This window comes from Asparagus officinalis, chromosome 4 (assembly GCF_001876935.1).
Source record: "Asparagus officinalis chromosome 4, Aspof.V1, whole genome shotgun sequence".
NCBI classification, from domain to species: Eukaryota; Viridiplantae; Streptophyta; class Magnoliopsida; order Asparagales; family Asparagaceae; genus Asparagus; species Asparagus officinalis.
The window spans coordinates 130377304-130400579 of NC_033797.1; the positions used below are offsets into that span (position 1 = coordinate 130377304).

At 33.7% G+C, this 23276-nt stretch overlaps 2 protein-coding genes across 2 annotated transcripts; one reads left to right on the top strand and one right to left on the bottom strand.

Annotated features, from left to right (window-relative positions):
• Positions 717-8492, top strand: LOC109839298 (endoglucanase 13-like). The gene is made up of 10 exons (XM_020407728.1): positions 717-823; positions 5666-5726; positions 5769-5981; positions 6460-6660; positions 6750-6836; positions 7091-7255; positions 7338-7461; positions 7539-7702; positions 7999-8386; positions 8482-8492. The coding sequence occupies exons 1-10, from the start codon at positions 717-719 to the stop codon at positions 8490-8492; spliced, it is 1521 nt and encodes a 506-aa protein (XP_020263317.1).
• LOC109839299 (uncharacterized mitochondrial protein AtMg00810-like) lies at positions 18070-18894 on the bottom strand. The gene has a single exon (XM_020407729.1). The coding sequence runs from the start codon at positions 18892-18894 to the stop codon at positions 18070-18072; it is 825 nt and encodes a 274-aa protein (XP_020263318.1).

The following is a 23276-nucleotide window of genomic DNA, read 5'->3' on the forward strand; positions in this document are numbered from 1 at the left end:
GTATTGACCCAAACTCCTATTTAAACTCATCACTCTTTCTTATCCTATCCAATGTGAGACTATATTCACATATTAGTCATCTCAACACTACTTGGGAAAATAATGAGCCGAGTGTGAAGCTTTGTTTTATTCCCACCAAGTACATGAATTGCACTAATTAAGCGACAATACACCTTAATGAAATAAATTTGAAAATGGTTTTGTTATATTGCACTTTACAAATAACTATAACATCATTATACTTGCTATTTCAGTCTATGTCTGAGAGAAATGTCATCTCTCTGAGTTTGGGTATAAAAATAACATCAGTACATAAGATTTTTAAACTAGATTTTGTAGGTCTTGTAGACTCTTAATAAAGTTGCGTTGGGAATTACAAAATATCTCTTGCTAAATATAGCTGTTTCTTCTTTGTCCAGAAGCAATCATCTCTGTATAGGATTCCATCCAATACACGCATGCATGCTCACTGACAATACATATACATCTCCATCTCTTAACATTATTATTTTGTGCATACATTATTTGGTCACATGTATAACCACACAAATAATATAATGTAATATAATACATAGAACGGTGTTAGATTCTCTCTTTCTACATGTGTCACATGCCCAAATTATAATATTATATATGTAAAGCTATAGGAAAACTTGTACCTAGCAAATTATAAATCCATGGAAACAAACTTAATCCTCTTGAGTGTTTTTCTATGTATGGTTCTTGTCTACTCTCAAATGTTGAAGCCAGTCATTGCCAGTGCACAGGAATTCAACTATTGTGATGCTCTTGGCAAAAGTTTGCTCTTCTTTGAGGCTCAGAGGTCAGGATATCTGCCTTCTAACCACACTGTTTATTGGCGCAACAACTCTGGTTAAAGTAAATTTCACAATTTCAGAAAACCCCCAAGTAATTTGGAAATGTCAATAGAAAAATTGTTTGAGATAGCCCCAGAAATATTATAGGGGTTTATCCGAAAATAGATTCTAAAATATGCAAAAGTTTTTGAGGGTAAATTGATATCAAAATTTTGGGGTCTTCTCAAGATGTGCCAAACTTCTTGAGGATTTTGTAGAGATACATTCTTTCTACAGTTGTTATATCTCCATGTTATATGTCATGTGGATGTTATATGCCATGTGGGTATCACATATCAATGAGTTGCAGAGTAATCCCTTGATATTTTAGTGTTCTGAGAGAAATTCTTTTAGGAGTGATGGTCAATTAGAACTTTTCATGTCTAATTAGGATAATTATTGAAGTAGAATATTTTAGTAGGATAATGAATGATAAATTTTTGAGGCAGGATAAACTAGATAAAATAACATGAGATAAATTGGTAGAATAAAAAAAGTTATAGAATATATATTTTTATGATACGATACCTTAATTTATCTATTTCTTATTAACAAAAATGAAAAATAAATGACACTTCAAGTCTTAAGGATGTAGTATGAGGATGTAAGAAGTGCATTATTAAGTGGAAAAAAAAATTAAGAAAGCACAATACTATACAATCACATTAAAACCACATATATTATATAACTATTTCAATAGTTAAGTCATATGTATCGTGTGTTGTCCAGATTCAAATAGAAGAATAGCAGTAAAAAACAAGCATGCATTTAACAATTGTAAATATGCATAGCTTTGTAATATACAAGAGAAAACAATTATTCTAGTTGAGTTCTACTTTGAAAAGTGGGATAAATGCAGAAACTAGAACTAACTTTTTTTCTATGTAAGATGAATGAAAAGTGAGATAATTTTTTTTACAATTATCTCAGTTCTATTTTTTGTACCAGTTCTAATTGAATAACATTTTAAAACTTTATCCCCATAAAAGTTCTAATTAACTAACACCATGTAAATTTATCCTATAAATTAACCCAATTTTATTTTATAATTCCACTTAACTGACCCCCCTAGGGGGATGTTAGTCAACTGGAATATTTTTAATAGAAGTGGAATAATTTTTAATATGAGGTAATTTTTTTGAAGTAGAATATTTTAGTGGGATAATTAGGAGTAATTTTTTAAAATGGGATATTTTAGTGGGACAATTGTTAGAGTAATCAAGGATAATTTTCAGTAATCAATAAGTATATAATTCATGCATTTGATGATAAGATTACCATTTATATATTTTAAAACTTACTATTATTAAAAATAATTATTTACTTTAATTAATGTCAAAGAAATATTGAAAAACTATAAGATATTATTATAATATTAATTTGTAGCTTTTGTGATAATTTGGACTTATTATTGTAATACAAATTAAAAAACAAATATTTTCCTTTTTTTTCCCTTTCTTTTTCAATCCGCTAGAAATCATTCCTTCATCTCTCATTTTTAATTAATTTTTAATAAAACATGAATTCTATAATTTTTAAATTTAAATTAATTAATTTACTTCTAATATTTAATAGAAAATAAAAAACATTAAATAGAAGGGTAAGAAGAGATGTGATCTAATCATATGGTGTGGTTTGAAGATGATGGAAAATGAAATATAAAAAATAAAAAAGTAAATAAGAAAGTTCTAGTTTTTTACCAACTAATTCTAGTTTGAAACTTAGAACAATTTGAGAGACTAGAACTCTCTCTTTTCTATATACTAGTTTTTACACACGCGCAATGCACGTGATTTAATACCATGATTAAGTATTTTTGGCAGTTTGTGCTAATTTTTTTCTTTAAACTCTTACATCCCGATTATTTTTTTATGTTTGTTTAAATGAGATACACCCAATTTAAATTTTCATGTTGATATTTGAATTGACAAAAAACAAATATAATTTAAAAATAATTTGAATTTTCATATTATTTTTGACCGATATAAAACTAAGCTTTATTTGAGAAAGTATAGCATTGCAAAGTAAAAAATATTAAAATAGTGTTATACAAGGAAGGTGAATATTTAAAACCAATATAGCTAAATGGTTGATTTAAAGTATGTTAAAACGATGCAAAAGAGAATATGAAGTTTATTCCTAATCATTGATAGACTTCATAAAAAATTATAAATTAAAGATTAATGCTAACTCTAGTATACTTTTATATGATAAAAACATCCACATAAGAATATAAAAGTACTAAAAAAAATTCATGAAACTCCCTTCTAAAGATTCCTAATTTCACTCAAAATAATTAAACTATTCTATAAAATATTCATAAAATATTGTTTTTATTTGTTCTATTTTATTTTTTATTGAGTTAAGATCAATCCTTCTTCAGGTTTATCATTTATCATTTCTCGGACAATTCTAGAGTATTGTCTTCATCATCTACATCAATTGTGACATCAGGCTAATTTTGTATTTTTTATGCTATTATCTTTCCTAGGCTCATTAATTTTTTATCATCTCATTTAACTTTACAAAGAAGTCAAATGTACTTATGATGTTCAACACAAACTGCTCAAAATATAGACTTTGATTTTTTTCTATTTCAATGAGAATAAATATTAATTTCATATATATAAAATTCTTTGTGTTCCTAATTTATTACTTAAATAAATTAGAAGCTATCTCTTTATTTTCCTCTAAAATGAATTCTTCTGATGTGCATCCAATAAGAATTTCTGTTATTTCAATAATATTACCTTTGCTCTATCCCTGTCATTTTCCATAAAGATCTAAACTAAATACCTGCATTATTCATTACCAATTTCTCTTAGATTATAATATTAATATTTAATTTGAAGAACACAGTATGGAATTTATGAATACTTACTAATTTTTCTTATGTCTTCCATGGAGATTTTTTCTTTGATTAGGATAAAGTTATTAAATTATTTTTTAATGTAACTCATTCAGTGCTTCATTAATAGATATGTCTTATGTTAATGCCAATTCAAGTGATTCATTGACGTTTTCTGAATTTTAGATTTATTTCCATCACTTTCCCATTTGCAATGGAAATAACTCAATTCTTTTAAAGTTATCTCTAAATATTCTAATAGTTTCTCCATATGTAATTCCTTGTATTCTTTTACCCTATAAATATTATTAACGTCAAAGATTAAAGTTTCTAAATTAAAATCAATTAATGCTAAGGTATAATATTATAGTGTTTTATCATTTCTATGGATTTAAACATCTATCAATTAATGTTACGAATGTATTTTGGCTACCCCAACTTATTACTAAAATTATATGAAATTACTTTAATTTATATAGTGCCGATAATTTTTAATCTATAATATTTTTAAAAATTTTATCCATTAACCGGATGTTTTTAATCAATTCTTATTGTTTTTGTTTACCAGTATCAACTTAGACTATTCTTAGATGCTGAAAATGGATAGTAAATCCCTAAATTAGAAATTTTAATATATATATATATATATATATATATAATTTTAGCGGTCTACCAATCGACGAATTTGATGTGTGCTAGTTAAAAATTTTGAAAATTTAGAGTTTTTTTTACGATTTTTAAATTTTGAAGGAGTTTTTTAAAAATTTTGAGGTTAATTTTGGCAAATTTTAATTTTTTAGGTGTCTAAGGGTAATATCTTGAATTCATCTTATTTTATTTACAAATTTTAGAATTTTAGGGTGGCTTTTTATAATTTGAACTTTTGAAGGTGTTTCTATAATTTTTGAGATATTGAGGGTGTTAATTAAAAAATTTAAATTTAAATATCAAAAATTTTAGGTGTATCATGGTAATCTCTTGAATTCATCTGTGTTGTTTGTAAGTTTTAAAATTTTAAAATTTTAATGTGCTTGTCTGTAATTTAAACTTTTGAGGGTGTTTCTATAATTTTTGAGACATTGAGGTGTTAAATGTAAATTTTAAATTCTTTGCAAATTGATGTTAATTTTTTAATTTTATGTTTTTTATTTTAAGTTTTGAGACATTTGGATGAGTTTTATAATTTTGAACTTTTCAGGGTCTTTTCTGTAATTTTAAAACTTTTTATGGTTTTTTTGCAATACTTCATGTATTATAATATGTTATCTACTTGTAATTTCTTTATCTTAACAAACTAATATCATTTTTATGTTTTATATATTTTATTAATATTAGTTTTTTTAAATTGTTAAGCTAAACATGGTTCACATAGGATTAGGATAAGATATGATTATGATTAGGATAGATTTAGATATAAATAAAATATTCAAAATAGTGAAGGGTAATATTGACCATTGAAAATTAGAATTTGATTATAGATAAGGTAGTTCAAACTATAAAGGGGTATATTTATCTAAAAAAGATTTTCCAAACTCGTGCTTTTAAAGGGAGTATGAAATTTGACAAAAATGGGATAAATTTTTATAATTATCCCAGTTTTATTTTTTATCCAATTTTAGTTAACTAACGCTGTATAATTTTATCTTAGTGCTAGTTCCAATTGACTAACACTATAAAAATTTATCCTATAAATTATCCCAGTTCTAAATTTTGAATTCTACTTGACTAACCGCCCTACAAAGTTTGATTATACAATCATAGTAGGTGTATATAACTAAGGGATAACTCCATTTGGACATCAGATGGTCTAAGTGTTAACCCAAAAAAAAAAAAAGGAAAGGAAGTAGTAAGTGACTAGAACCCTATAGTAAAAAGGTTGTCTCTGCAATATATCCTACTATTTTTTGAAAGTTTTGAAAATTATGAGTATGATATCTTAACTTGTCACTAATTTGTCTAGCTCATCATGTCTCAATGATTTCACTATATTTGAACTTCATTGTAAACTTATGAAGACTCCAGTGAGTACTTCTGAAATACTTTCACCTTCAAAAAATTAATAGGTGGATTTGGTTGGAGGATACTACGATGCAGGGGACCACATCAAGTTTGGGTTCCCGATGGCATTTGCAATGACTATGATCTCATGGAGTGTGATTGAGTTTGAGAGAGAGATTTATATTTGCAATCAACTGGAGAAAGCTCTTGATGCTATTCAATGGGGAACTGATTACTTAATCAAAGCACATACTCAAGCTAATGTCCTCTGGAGTCAGGTATGTATAGTTAATAAACTATCAAATGAAATAAAGAATTTGACACAATCAAAAGGAAAATGCAGAGATATAAATACCAATGTGAATGAAAAGTTATAATTGAGTATATTTCACAAAACCCCCTTCAGTTTGGTCATTCTTGAGATGACCCTCCTAAATTCTAAAAATTTAGCTTAGCAATCCCCTCCCCCACCCCTACACCCAACCGCGCCAAAAAAAAAAAGTTTTGTCTAACTAAAATGTTCCTGATGAAAAAAACCCAAAAAAACCTTTTCACGTCATTTTTTTTATCGTTTTAATTACAAAACTCACTCTCACCTTTCCTTCACATGCCTAGGGGGTTTTAAATGACACAAGTGACATTTTACACTTTAGGGGATTATCTCAAGAACCGCCAAATTTAAAGGCGGTTTATGGAAATCTACACAAATTATGATTCTGTTAGTCTCAAGACAATTTTAATTGTGATCTCTTGAAGGTTGGAGATGGATATAGTGATCATCGATGTTGGGAGAGAGCAGAGGACATGACTACTTCAAGAACTGCATACAAAGTTGACTCTGAGCACCCGGGCTCCGATATCGCTGGAGAGACTGCTGCTGCAATGGCTGCAGCCTCCATTGTTTTCAAGAAGTATGATTTTGCTTACTCTGAGATCTTACTCTCTCATTCTAAGCAGGTGACAAAATCTATACTAATCTATAGGTAACTTGGTGAATATACTTAACAAAGTTTTTATTTATCTTGTTGTTTTTGTTATTCTTGCAGCTTTTCTCCTTTGCTGATACATATCAAGGGAGATATGATGATTTTGTTAGTGATTCTCGACATTTCTATCCTTCCATGGGATTTCATGTGAGAAGATTTTGTTCATATTGTCTAAATATTTTACATTTTGTTATTTGAACAATGTTACTTCAATCAAAATTGGGGGAAAAAAATATTTCAGTTGGTTTCGTGATGATTTTATAGCATTACATGCAAAAACTTAGAATCACATCCCCATTTTTTTAAATATCGATCTTTTCATATTTTTCTTGCTATTAATCTCTGTTATTTGTTTCTCCTTAATGCGTCCTTCTAACTTTTTATAATCTCTATGATGACAGGATGAACTATTATGGGCAGCTGCTTGGCTTTTCAAGGCAACAAATGAAGAATACTACATAAATTACGTAGTGGATAAAGTTGCCTCTACTGTTGAGACTGAATTCGATGTTACCCAATTTTCATGGGAAAACAAATATGCAGGTCTTGAAGTTCTCTTGGTAAAGGTACAACGAGCTCATAGTTATGCTAATAAGTTCTCATCAAATACTATGCAAACTATAATGACATATTGAAATATGCTTGTAGGTGTTGACATACCATGGTAATGAAGCCTACAATCAAACCCTAGATATACTGAGAGCCAAAGCAGAGTTTTTTTTATGCGCATGTGTTCAGAAGAACGATAAGGAAAATGTTGCGATGTCGCCAGGTTCATATTATTGCTTAACAAAGAAAATATTTTTCTTAAACTTAAATGAATTAAGAAAGAAATTAGTTGTTGAACAGGTGGTTTGTTATACTTCAAAGAATGGTGCAACATGCTATGCGTCTCATCTTCAGCATTTCTGTTAACTGTCTATTCTGAGTATCTGTATACCAGCAATTCTACCTTAAACTGCTTCATAGGTCAAGTGCAACCTGTAGAACTCCTTAAGTTTGCGCAATCTCAGGTAGAGTTCTACATCAACTTGTGTTTGTTTCAGTGTTAATTGTGAATAGACGCCCCTTAGTTATATTGTTGCACATAGATCCCTTAAATGATTATTTTGACTCTTTTATCCTCAGAAAAAATTAATATTGTTTTTTTGACAAATAGACATCCTGAGGGTAAAAGAGCCAAAAATATTAACTCAGGAGGTCTATCTGCAACGATATAACTAAGGGGGTCTCTCAGCGACTACCCCTAATTCATTCGCTTATCTATGCTATATCAAGTGCAAATATGTTACTTTGAAAACATTTTCAGGCTAACTACATATTGGGTAAAAATCCAAACTCTATGAGCTACTTGGTAGGGTACCAAAGTAATTTTCCTACTCATGTTCACCATAGAGGAGCTTCGATTCCATCAGTGTCAGTGTTATCTGTTCCTGTTGGTTGCTTTGAAGGATATAATAAGTGGTATTTGCGCAATGAGAGCAATCCGAATGTCATTGTTGGAGCACTCGTTGGAGGTCCTAATTTTAATGACAAGTTTGATGATCAGCGGTCGAATTATGCACAGAATGAGCCTACTCTTGCTGGAAATGCTCCTTTAATAGGACTATTTGCAAGAATGAATAAGATTTCAAGAAGTTCAGGTGAAGCCTCCTATGATCATTATGCTCATTTCTATGTTCCTGTTGTAAGATTCTGTATGCACTTTATGATTTCATATTCTAGCTTTAATTGGTTAAATGATACATAAATGGTTGATTTCGTAGCTTTTTTTTTTTACCTTCTTCTATAGATATAATATGATCTGAAAGAGAAGTTACTAATTTTTCTTTTTTTCCCTCTTTTTGAAGTTTAATTGCTGGTTGACCCCTTGTACTATCACCTTATTGTGGATAGACACTCTGAAGTGAAGTTAAAAAAAAAAAAAACTCTGAGGAGGTCAATAAGTCAAAAAACAAAATTCTCTCTCTTAGGGTGAAAGAGGAAAAAAAGTTCCATTAAGGGGGTCTATCTGCAACAGTAGGATCACAGGCAGTCTTATGTCGCAATACATCAGCAAGTCAGGCGGTGGGGGGGGGCAGTGGGGCAGATGGACATTACGAGGGTGGGGGTTGGGTTGGGGGTGGCAGGGGCATTTAGGGGTTGTCCACAATTGCCTTTTCTTGCACATAATAAGGTGGATAAGTCTCTTGAAAAAGTGTGAAAATGATTACCTGTTCATACCATTCACAATTTCCCCTTATAATCCTATAGTGAGAAGAGAATGTTTCAAACTTTGGGCAAATTATAAGGCGTCAGCAAACACTGAAACGATATTATAAGAGTTTGTTCTTGAAACTCACACTCGTGCATTGAACTTATTGACTTCACTTAACACTATATTTTTCATAAACACAAAGATTCAGTCCATATATCACACATGTATAAAATAATAACGACATACTTTTGTACAAACATACATAGCTACAAAATACCTGAATGCCAACATATCAGCGGAGAAGTACATATTATCATGTATTGGACGTTTAAAGAGTCTTATATTGTCCTAAATGCTTGCTCAGGTAACCTGCTTTTGGAAGATCCTGAAGTACCTACATTTACACATTCGAGGAAAACGATCGTAATTTGTCGTAACCCACAATAGATTGAATTTATGAAATTTACTAATGTCAACATAAATCTTCATATTATCATATTATATAAGCAGGCTTGAAAAACTTTGACGCAATCTTCGTACATTCTTGTTTTATCTTGTAATGTAGATCCTCTGCATTGATTCTAGCTATCAAACTTTATTCTATTACTTATTACTATTAATATATATTATAATACTATATATATATACAATTTTTATATATATAATATATATATATATATATATATGAGAGAAATGAGAGAAACTTGGTACCAAGTTTCTTCAATTCATATATGATATATATATATATATATATGAGAGAAATGGAAAGACTGGTACCAAGTTTCTTCAATCAAACTTGGTAGTGAGGTGGCTAGAATCCTAACCCTACATCTAGTAGTTAAGTTAATTTTTCAAAAAAGACCCGCAGTTTATATACTATGACCTAAGTTGATCCAATACTATTATATATAATATATATCTATATATATATATATATATACTATATAACTATATATATAGTATATATATAATAATATACTAATTATATATATATATACTAGTATGATCAAATCAACTCTAGCATATATATAACAATGGGGTCTTTTTTTGAAAATTAAACTTAACCTACTACGATGTAGTTGCATCTAGGCACCTCACTACCAAGTTGATTGAAGAAACTGGTAGCCAAGTTTCATCCACTTTCTCTCATCTCTCTCTCCTTCTCTCTATATATATATATGATACTATATATATACTATATAAGATAATATATATATATATATATGATATATATACTATATATATATATATATATAATATATATATATTGCTGAATTTTTTAATCACCTTTTCTCTTTCATAAGATAACTATTTCTGATATTACCTTGATATATAATATACTATATAATCATATATAAATATATATTATATATATATATATATATATAAATATATCATATATAGATATTATATATATTCATGATTTTTTTTATCAACCTTTTTCCCATTCATGTAAATAGAACTATTTCTGTAATATATGATATATATATGATGACTATATATATATATATATATATATATATATATTATATATATATATTCACTATATATATATAATAATATATATATATATATCATATAAACAGATATTCAGAAATAGTTTATCTTATTGCAAGAAAAGGTGATAAAAAATCAAATATAATATATTATATATTATAATATATCATAATAATACTATTATATACTTTATATCTCCCTATACCCATATCAATATCACCTATAACTATCAGTAGGCCCTACACTTACTCAGAATATTTCCAGCACAATGAGATCCTCTGCAATTGATTTTACTATCAAACTCTCATTCTTATATATACTATATATTTACTATCTAATATACTATTATAATACTATATAATATACTATATATATATATATATATATATTATATATGAGAGAAATGAGAAAAACTTGGTACCAATTTCTTCAATCATATATATATTATATATTATATCACTATATGAGAGAAATGAGAAACTTGGTACCAGTTTCTTCAATCAACTTGAGTGTGAGGTGGCCTAGAATCCTACGCCCTACATCTAGTAGTTAAGTTAATTTTTCAAAAAAGACCCCAGTTTATATATATGATAGATTGATCCAATACTATTATATATAATATATATCTCATATATATACTATGACTATACCTTATATATACTATATATTATATACTTATCATATAATAATATACTATAATATATATAACATATGATCATCAACTTAGCATATATATAAAATGGGGTTCTTTTTTTGAAAATTAAACTTAACCTACTAGTCGAATGTAGTTTGCATCTAGCACTCACTACCAAGTTGATTGCAAGAAACTTGGTAACCCAAGTTTCTCCACTTTCTCTCTCTCTCTCTCCATCTCTCTCTATATATATATATAAGAATACTATATATATACTATTAACAAGATAATATATATATATATATATATATATATACTAATATTATATATATAATATATATATATTGCTGATTTTTGTAATCACCTTTCTCTCATAGATAACTATTTCTGATATTAACCTATAGATATATACTATATACTACATATATCATATATAAATATATATTATATATCTTAATATATAATATATCATATATAGTATATATATATTCTGATTTTTTTATCAACCTTTTCCCATTCATAGATAAACTATTTGAATATTCTGATATATATATGATATATATATGATGATATATATAATATATCATATATATATATATATATTATATACTATTATATTCACTATTATATAATAATATATATATATATATCAACTATCAGAAATAGTTTATCTTATTGAGAGAAAAGTGATAAAAAAATCAAATATAATAGTATAATATATCATAATAATACTATTATATACTTTATATCTCCCTATACCCATATCAATATCACCTATAACTATCAGTAGGCCCTACACTTACTCAGAATATTTCCAGCACAATGTTTATCTTATGAAGAGAAAAGGTGATAAAAAAAATCATCTGATTCATTCAGATTTCACGCCCCCAACATTTCTATGACTAATTTTACATTGATCAGGTTGACTGATGACAACACTCGATCCCTAACAAGCAACAAAATCATTTTTCCTTGAAATGAAACCATTAAGTGTCTCTAAAAGTCCTATGAGAGCCTAAGAGGTTGAATTTCTTGCATTACATGGAGATGGTCATCCCATGCCTGAAAAATTCCCATCAACATTAGAGCATGAAGCCGTGCAATTTTGCCCTGAACACGACAAATTGATATCGAGAAGCTAAACATCTTTGCATGGAAACTCCTAGCTGCATGACAAATTAACTGCGTGTTGGTGAAAAAACCCAAATTGTTGTTGAAAACCGTGTGGAGGAACCAAACCAATTGCCGATCAACGAGGGCCAAAACCAACCAAAATCAATGCACAAATAAAAAACCAATTTTAACGTGGTTCGGCAATTACCTACGTCCACGGGGCAAGAAGGGGATGGGTTTTCACTAATAGAGAAGAATAGTACAACTTGAGATTACAAATCACTCGAAGGAACAAACTAATCTCACCAACAAAACTCTTAATCTCTCCAAATAAACCCTAATCAAATAGCTCAGAAAATACCTCTTTTCTGTGCTCCAAATATCCCAAACTCTTGCCTTAAGAAACCCTAGAAAGTGTATTGGTATTTATACAAACACCAAAACCAAATAAGAACATGAAAACAATTCTGGGCCTGACCCGTTACGCGGTCGACAGAGACCAACGACAGAGCCTAAAATCACTTACAGGGTCTGGCGGTCGACCGAGCCAAATCCAAACTCCTCCTAGAGTCTATGCACATTTGCGGTCGACCGGCCTTACGCCGCGGTCGACCGCGCAGCTTCCAAACAGTTCCCCTGTGTTTCCAAAACCCGTTCTTCACTAAATTTCAAGCGGTTTCTTTAATTCTCCATCTCGGCGAAGTTTCTACCAAAACTGAGCCGACACCAACCAAGCCAAACGCCTCACTTGCTGCTTCTCAATCCTCAACAAGTGGAGACCCAAACGGGAGTGCGAAAATTCACCCAAACGTCGGTATCTACTCACCAAATCGGCAGCATCATAAAGACTGCCTACGTATCCTCTTGCCCAAGGAATCAAGCCTTCACGTAGTTCACCCAAACGATCTCTAAAGGCCCTCAAACAAATAGAAAAGTCTGCAACTCTTCCCCAATATCGCCAACGGATCTGCAACTGATAGCGATCCCAAACTGATATAAATCAAACACCTCCATCTGAGGTGAACTAATGGCCGTATCCAAAACATGTCCACCAGCTGCAACCGAAACCAAAGCCAATCCATCATCTGCATCCGAAATCAAATGATCTCCAACCTGTGCCACCTCAGCTGGAATCCCAAATGACGCAGTATGATCTGGAGTATGTGGAATAAGTTCCACCCAACGTGAAGTAGCATCACCCTCCACCTGCTGCGATATCCAAATGACCTAATCAACACTCTCCACCTGCTGAGAGTCAAAAGTGATATTTCTGCTCAGAACAAAATCAGAAGCTCCCAAACGATAATCAAATGAGCCTCCGAATCCCAATCGCACAATCGGATCAAATCTCACATCCTCGATGTGACCAAATGCTGGGTAATCAAATATTCGATGCTAACCATAATCTGAAGCAGCTTCACCAGATCTAATAACTCCTAATGCAGCAGTCGAGGACCTATGATAAAATGACCCAAATATGTTGTTTGTGGAAAAATTTACAGTAAAAGAAACGAAGGAAAATTAATTTGTATTCCTTTAATCTCAATTACAATTGGATTTCCTGATTACAAAAGAGAGGAGAATTAATTTGGATTCTCCCCTTTGTTTAATTATGGGTTCTTCACGGTGGCGATGGAGTGCTTCCTTCGAATGCTCGCGTCGAATTTGCTCTCCGTTGACGATCCGCACGTCTTGATTCACTGGAATGGTATCTCCTCCTCACGATTTGACGCTGTGGAGAACTTGCAAAGCAAGTTTTATAACTCTTGATGAGTTGATTGATCTTAACTGTAATTGGTTAGACAAGCCAAGGATCTCTTCTTTACTACCCCAGAGCCGGATCCAAAAGCCCCAGGTCCAGATATCTTCTTTGCTGCCAAAGAGAAGCCTCCAAAAATCTAGGACCCGAACTAAGCTGATTTCTTAGTTATTTATAGGGGATTAAAGGGTATAACCGTCCCCTTAATTCGCTCCTAAGTGGGGCTAATGAGATGTAACCGCCCCTTAAATCACTCCTGAGTGGAGTTGTGATCCCCTCAGATCGTGGAAAACGGTTTTGAAACTTTTCAGCTCGTGTTTGAACGAGTCAAATGCATAATCCGCATTCTGGCATGAATTCTGTGTTGAAACACAGTGTCTGGAAGCTCAGACGTAGCAATTTGGAAGCTGCGTTGGCAGCGTTGGAAGCTGCTCGTGAGCTGCGTTTGCAGCAATTTGGAAGCTGCGTTTGGCAGCGGATGGAAGCTGCGTTGGCAGCTTTCGGAGGCTGCGTTTGCGGCCGAACATGAGCTGCGTTGACAACTGGATCTGAGCTGCGTTTGCAGCGTTTAGAGCTGAATGTGAGGTGCGTTTGCAGCCAGGTTTGACCTGCGTCCGCAGTCGAATTGGTGTTGTGTCTTAATGATGGTATGCGGGGAGGACTTCTGCGTCTTGATTTGAAGAGATCGTCGATTTGTAGTCTCTAAAGCGTTGCAAAGATTGTAATCTTTGCTTTAACTCTTTGATATGTGAGAGTCGTCAGATTATAACTCCCGATGTTGATTGTGAAGGCTGTTAATTAGAGCTTTCATCAGTTGTTGTGAAGGTCGTCGGATTGTAACCTTCATCGATCTACATGAAAGTCTTCAAATTGTAGCCTTCTGGAAGTCGTCAGATTGTAACTTCCATCATCAGTGTTTGATGGGGAATTAACTATCTATTGTGATTTTTAGACAGCCTACATATGTCGAAACTCAAGAACCAGAACCAATGCTCGACAACCAACGTCTATCCTCCTCCAGAAAGGAACGACCCATCGAAACTGTCATCTCATCTCGTCGCTCCAAAGTCTCCACATCAATGAAGTGTTTCAAATTGCCATGAGCTCGGCACAAACGTAAGAAAGGACCCCTACCAAAGCTAGAATAACGAGTTACCTTTCTGCCAATATACTTCTTTCAATTGTTGTTGACTTCTAGGACTTTACACCAACGAGAACCGGTCGCGACCCAATAATGCCTAGAACAATCACCAACTGTAGAAACTACAAAACGATTACCTCCCAATGATGCCTCCTTGGAAGGCCCCCAAATGCTTGACTGAACACCTCCTAAAAGACCCCTCGCTCGATGGATAGAAGTGCCAAACTCCACCACGGTCTTTCTCATCCCAATGTGCTCAAAGAACTTCCATATGCAGGTCAAAGCACTCCTTAACAACTTATGCACGACATCACCAATCAAATACCCCAGCACCAAACTACGCCACAAGCTAGCCAAATCCAATGAAGTCGTCAGAGCTCTATCAATCACCGTGCTCCCAAACAGATAGTATAAGTTACTCCTTCTGATGCCCTTCATCATAATCATGGACCTAAATATAACCTTTAAACATGTATCCGCCAAGGTCACCCTATAGCCTGCAGCCTCCAAAGCTCCAAGTGAAATAATGTTCTTCTTCAACTGAGGAACAAACCTCATTCCAACCAACTCCAGAATTACTCTGTCACTCATCCTGATCTGAACGGTGCCAATACCACCAATAGGGCATTCATGATCATTACTCATGAGCACGAAATCTCTTTTTCCAACTCTTGAAAGCTGGAGAACCAATCCCTCTTAGGGTAAATATGGTATGTAGCACCCGAGTCCAACATCTACTCTGTAGAGTAGGCAACATAAACTGACGGCAGTGTAGATAATGAGTAGCCCAAAAAATCTGAATCTGAATCATTGCTACTAGCCTTTACAACATTCACCTCTAAAGCCTGAATAGCTTTCCCCTTATTCTTCCCGGCTTGATCATTCAACTTTGGGCATTCAGCTTTCCAATGTCCATCTTCTTTATAAAAAGCACACTGATTCCTACGAATTCCAAGATGTGCCCCTCTAGACTGTGACCTTCTACCTCGGTTTGGACCCTTTGTTCTTGTAACCAATACCCCCGCTACCGGCTCAATAGAAGTCTCCTTGTCCTTCTTCCTAAGTTGGTAATTCACTAATGCAGCGGTGACCTCATTATATGAAAGAGATGTCTTCCCATTAATAAGAGTAAGGACAAACATCTCATATTCCTCATCGGGTAAGGAACTCAACAATAGTAATGCCTTGTCCTCATCTTCAACAATAACATTTACATTCGTCAAATCTGCAAGAAGCTTCATGTAGTGGTTCATGTGATCACTAATGGATGTCCCCTTCTTCAATTGGAAGCGATAAAGCCTCCTCTTCAAATGCATTTTCGACGCTCTTGCGTCAAGTACATTGGCTCTCTAGGACTCCCAAATCTTCTTAGCTAAAGTCTCATTCATCACATCATATTTTAGATCTTGAGTGAGACAAGACCTAATCACACCACACGCTGTCTGATTCATCTTTTTTCAAACCTTCTCATCAATGTCGTCCGGTTTCCCATCCAACTCTAACGTACCTTCTAAATTCTGCGCATTGAGCGCATCCAAGACTTCGCATCGCCAAAGTTCAAAATTGTTAGTGCCATTGAACTTCTCCACGTTAATCTTTATCGAGTGGATACTCAAACTTTGGACAGTCTTCACACCTGAAGAACCACCTTCAACTCTCTCTTTCTTGGTCATAATCCTCAACACACCAACAACCAATGCGGAAAACAAACGAAGAATATATCCAAATCTGAGAAAAGAAAGAAGCTTTACCTAAAAGATTCCACATTTCTTACCAACTAAAACCCTAGACGAGCTTCCCAAATTGATCTACTCCTACAAATAGCCCAAGCGTAGCCCGAGCTCTGATACCAATTGTTGGTGAAAAAACCCAAATTGTTGTTGAAAATCATGTCGAGGAACCAAACCAATTGCCAGTTAACGAGGGCCAAAACCAACCAAAATCAATACACAAACAAAACACCAATTTTAACGTGATTCGGCAATTGCCTACGTCCACGGGGCAAGAAGGGGATGATGTTTTCACTAATAGAGAAGAAGAGTACAACTTGAGATTACAAATCACTCGAATGAACAAAGCTCTTAATCTCTCTAAATAAACCCTAATCAAATAGCTCAGAAAATACCTCTTTTCTGTGCTCCAAATATCCCAAACTTTTGCCTTAAGAAACCCTAGAATGTGTATTGATATTTATACAAAAACCAAAACCAAACAAGAACAGGAAAACAATTCTGGGCCTGACCCGTTACGCGGTCGACCGCCACGGTCGACCGCGATCAACGAAGCGACCAACGACAGAGCCTAAAATCACTTACAGGGTCTGACGATCGACCGTGGAGGTCGACCGCGCCAAATCCAGACTCCTCCCAGAGTCTGTACACGTTCCCGGTCGACCGGCCTTACGCCGCGGTCGACCGGCCTTACGCCGCGGTCGACCGCACAGCTTCCAAACAGTTCCCCTGCGCTTCCAAAATCTATTCTTCACCAAATTTCTCGCGGTTTCTTCACTGCGACCTCACTCTTTGATGTTCCTCTTATTTACTTGAACACGACGTTGCTGATTTCAACCTGTGGAAGCTAAACAAAGAGAACATATACATGTTCATATTCTTCTGATTTCAAGGAAATACTTGTGCAAGGTTAAATTTCAACTTAATAAATCATAAAAAGAAACATAGAACTTTCAAAGTTGTACTAAATGCCATTGAATTATCAGAAATTCTCATAAACGACATTAACAAGTTTCGAGGGTCTTTTTATGATTTATAAAGTCCAGGTAATGTTATTGGCTCGACTAGTCCTCTGATCCTAGCCGAGTCTTGATCCTAATCCTGTTATTGGTTAAAGAAGCTAAGAATAGAATTCTGTAGAAGGCTAACTCACCTCAATCGTGAGTGAGCATTGATATATATAGAGTTGTAGGTTACATGAGATATAGATGAGTAGTTACAGGAGATATGCATGAGAAGTTACATAAGATATTTAATGTTATCATCACAAATCTTGTTATGGGTAATCATGCATAACCAAATAGATTTATCAATAAAATACAGTAATGCAGAACTGAGCATACATAACAAGAGTTTGTTTACAACAAACTCTATCATGCCCCTTCAAGCCTGAGGGTTCACAGCAATGAACACGATGCTTGTCACGAATAGCAGCAAAACATTTAGTCGTTAGAGGCCTCGTCATAATATCTGCAAGTTGATCATACATTGATACAAAATGTAAGTTTAACCACCCCTTTGCCACTTGATCTCTAATAAAGTGAAAATCCACCTCGATATGTTTAGTGTGAGTGTGAAATATTGGGTTGTCAGTAACATAGATAGCACCTAAATTATCACACCATAGAATTAGAGGAGATTGAAGAGGAACTTGCAGCATATTAATCAACAAACAAAGCCCAATTAGCTCTGTAGCTGCATTAGCAAACGCATCATATTCAGATTCGGTCGAGGATCGAGCAACAATACGTTGCTTGTGAGCTGAGTATGAAATAAGATTATTGCCCAAGAAAATTGCATAACCGCCAGAGGACTTTTGATCAACAGGGCAACCCGCCCAACTTGCGTTGGAGAATTCATGAAGAAGAAGAGAGGTTGACTTAGAGATAAATAATCCATGAGATATTGTATGCATTAGATACCGTAAGTTGCGCTGAACTGCTTGCCAATGATTGATAGTCGACATGCTCATAAATTGATGTAACTTATTTACTGCAAATGCTAAATCGGGACGAGTGAGGGTAGCATATTGCAAAGCACTAACCACTGGAAGATATAAGGACAGATCGTTGAATAAGGGAACAGTATGGGTGAGCTTGGTGCTAGTCGATAAAGGTGTTTGAATAGGCTTCATTCCTTCCAAATTTGTGCAAGTGAGAAGATGCACAATATAATTCTTTTGAGAGAGAATTATTCCTCATGGTTGTTGAATAACCTCAACCCCTAAGAAGTGGTGAAGAGGACAAAGATCTTTCAAAGAAAATTCACGTTCAAGACTTTGAATGAGATGAGTGAGGGTCGCATTTCAGCTTCTTGTAAGCAAGATGTCATCAACATATACTAATGCATACAGGGTATATTCTCATGTGAGTATATGTGTGACGCCTCTGGGTTCACACAAGGCTACAGTCTAAGGTGAAACCAGAGATGTCAAACCTGCCATGCACCCACACTGTGCATAAACACGCCTTGGACTGTTCAGAATTGCCCAGACTGTCCAGAACTACCCCGGACTATCCAGAACTAGCTCAGACTATCCAGAACTACCGCAGACTGTCCAGAACTACCCCGATTCTGATCCAGAGCCTCCCTAACTGATTTAAGGTTATCTATAAACGTGGTTAAGTGGTTGCAACCGAGGATAAGATCAAATTATTCGTTCTTATTCAAAAACAGGGCTTCTGAAGCTTATAAATACAGCCCTAGGGCCTTCATTTGCACAGATTCGAAATTCTCAAGCCTTGGCGAAGCCTTGTTGGATCAGAGAGTGTGGAGCATGAATTTCACAGAGGAGGAGGAGGTCACGGCGAGCTATTCAGCATAAAGAGGAAGAGTTCGAGAGATTTACATCCGTTCATCCATTTTTTTGAGATCGTACCTAGCTACGATTCTCGAGAAGAGTGATTATCTCACTTTGCCGAGATAGTTACTTTAGTTTCTTATCTCCTTTGCAAGGCAACAAAATTTATATTGGATCTGGTCAGTCGGTGGTCCACGGATAAACCCTGGCATAGGCAAAACCCCTGTTGGCCTTCTTATTTTGATGATGATATAACAAACAATTTACATCTAATGTTGTTTGTCTAGTGTTTGTGTATTTCTATTTATTGTAGACAAACAACGTATTGGAGGATGGATGGAATTGTGCTTTAACGATCATATCCAATGGAGGTTGGCGGAATAGTGGTTGAAGCCTATGCAATTCAAGTTGAAGATCCAAGTTCTAGCTTCATCCGTAATGTTTCCAAATTTATATAAGATCAAGATCAAGCTTGGGTAACATTAGTTTAGGTTTATATTATGTATGTTGGTACTTTAAGCTCAACCATATATACACACACATTATATTGGTTTCCTTGTATATATATAGTTATATATATATACCACACAAGCTTTGTTTATATATATATATATATATATATATATATATATACACACACACACACACACACACACACACACACACACACACACACACACACACACACACACACACAATTTAGTTTTGGTATATATAGGTATATGTATACATACATGTTTTTGTTTCCAAGTTTATATAAATATGAAATTACATCTTTCATATTTATTGTTTTGGTTTTTCAAGTTTAAATATGAAACAATTGAATATAATTGGAAAAATACATTTTTGTTTCATGTTTATATGCTTACATATGATTTCATTAATATCAATTTTATTTTGTTCAATGAAATCATGTTTATTGTTTTGAAAGTTTGCAAAACACGTATTTTTGTGAAAATATTATTTTCTTGGTTTATAGACTTAACAATAATCATATATATATTTTATTAAGTCTACAAAATCATTTTGTAAAGTTTCAAAACATGGCTTAGCCAAAATGTCAAATTTCATATGTTTACATTTTCATGTTTTGGACTATTTTACAAAATGATGATATTTTATATTTGGGAAGTCCTTTTTGAAAACCAGTTTTTGTAGCATGCTTATTATCATGTCTACAATCATTTTTCAAAGTTTTACATTTTTTTGAATTTATTTGATATTTTTAAACCCAGTTTAAAGTTAAGTTTTTCTATGCACTTCAGGTCTGTGCATGTTTAGTCGACTCATTAATCGACTCATGAGTCGACTCATAAGTCGACTCACGAAGTGCAGCATAGTTATGATTTTTCTTCTGCTGAGTCGACTCATATAAGCCGACTCATTAGTCGACTCATAAGTTGACTCATGAGTCGACTCATGAGTCGACTCATAAGTCGACTTATGAAAGAGCCGTTGCACAGTAACGGCTAGTTTCCAGCAGTGTTTTTGGGGGGCTTTTTTGTCTTTTCAGTTGGGTTTTGGCTAAGGTTTTGGGTGACTATATATACCCCGTTGCTGTCATCCTTCTCATGTAACCAAGAGAATGTTTTAAGAAAGTTTAACAAGGGTTTAAAGTTTGTTTAAGTTTGTTTAAATGTGTTTAAGCCTTGTTTAAGAGTTTTCGTTTGTGAAGATAATTTCACAAGGGCTTGAGGAGATCATCTATTGGAGTTTGAGCAATCAACTATTCTCCCTCCATCTCTTGTCATCTATTGAGAAGTTTTTTAAACTCTTTTCTAGCTTTATATTTATTTTTTTAATTATCATCTTATTAAAGCTAGTTTTATATTGAGTTTAGATTTGATTAATCTCATTGTTACACACACCCACTTGAGCTTATTGTATTTATATTCATAATATATTTGGGGTTGTGAGAGATAGTAACATTGAGTTGAGCCTAATTGAGTTCTCACCTTATTTAGAGAACAATCATTTGTTGTGCTTAATTTGTGAAGTTCACTTTGTAATACACTTGTACACCGAGAGGAGTGTGTGGTGAGGACGGAGTCGATACCGAGAGGAGTGGCGTCGGTGGCCTAGTGAGAGGTGATAATTCCAAGCACTTGAGGGAGTCGATACGTGAGGACCAACACTTGAGGTTGTAGCTTGTGTATGTACATTGTGAGGATTTGTGAGAGTTGTCGGTTGACTTGATAACCGAGTGTGTAGAGTTTTCGGTTAGCTAGAAAACCGAGTGTGTTGAGAAGTTTTGGCTTCCAAACCGGGTTATGTAGTGGATTCTCCCCGGGAGTGGGGAGCGGAGACGTAGGACGGAAGGTCCGAACTCCGTGATCATTTCCTTGTATTTGAGTTTGGCATTGGTGCATTTATTCTTGTATTATATAGCCATTGTTGCATGTTAATTTTGTTTACCCTTGTTTATATTATATATCCTTGCACATATCTTGTAGCATATCATACTTGCTAGGATATATTAGTTAGTAAGTTTTAATTGGCATTTAAATCGGATTAGATTAGCATAAACCCTATTCACCCCCCTCTAGGGTTCTTTCATAGCAACCTTATGGTCTAACAATTGGTATCAGAGCTTGGTGCTCTTTGTTTTAAGGACTAATCACATTGAGTTAATGATCCAAGTTATCTTATTTTTATGCTAATCTAGTTTTGTGATTTTATTGTTATCTTGCTTGCTCATATATACATTATGGATATGCACGGTGCACCTTGTTTAGGTTATGCCATTAATATTGCTCCTAGATTAGATAATTTTCCCTATGTCCAATGGTGTGCTAGATTTAAAATTTTTGTTCGATCTAGACACTTCGATTTATGGGAAATTATAGATGATACTTATATTGTGCCCACTTCGGAGAAATTCAAGTGGAATAAAAATAATCATCGTATGTTTACCATGAATAAGCTTTTGTTAGAATTTTTACATAATGCGTTCGATTCATCTATGTCTAACAAGCTTGATTCTTTTGATAGTGCTTACACATTATGAAAACTTATAGAAGCACATCAAGGGAATTTGGAGGCGATCCGACAAGCTTTGGAGGATTCCGCTTCTAGTTCATGTGGAGCTTCATTTTCATGCACACGGCCACTAGGCGATAGCCCTAGTGTGGTAAACGAGTCCGAATCCGAATATGATTTATCTTTTGATGAACTTACCTGTGCTAGTGAAAAATTATTGCATGCCTATAACAAATTACATAAAAATTTTATTAATTTACAAAGCAAACATGAAGGTTTAAAATCCGATCATGAGAATGTAGGGTCGAAAAATTGATGTTGGGATTGATTTTCTTGTTTTAAGAAATGGGTTCGATCATTTGGTACGAAACCCTTACAATCACTCACACACTCTCTCGATTACAGAGGAAGAGAAGATCAATTCAGCTTCTCTTTTGTTTAAGGTGAATTCTAGGTGGCGAAAGAATGCTTCCCCCGATACTTGAGTCGAGCTTGCCTCCCTTTGACGATCAGATCAAGATCGCAAGAGCTTCTGACCTTTGTTAACAGGCTGGAATTGAGGTTCGTACTCCGGATCGACGTGTAGAAACTTTGATCTCTGATGCTTCTCTAAGTCCAAGCTTGAAAATCTCTAATTAAAATCGAAAATCCCCTCTTTCTGTAGCCATCGATGGCTATTTATAGGTTTTTTTTAGCATGTAACCGACGTGCTACAATAGTGGAGTCATGGGCGTAAC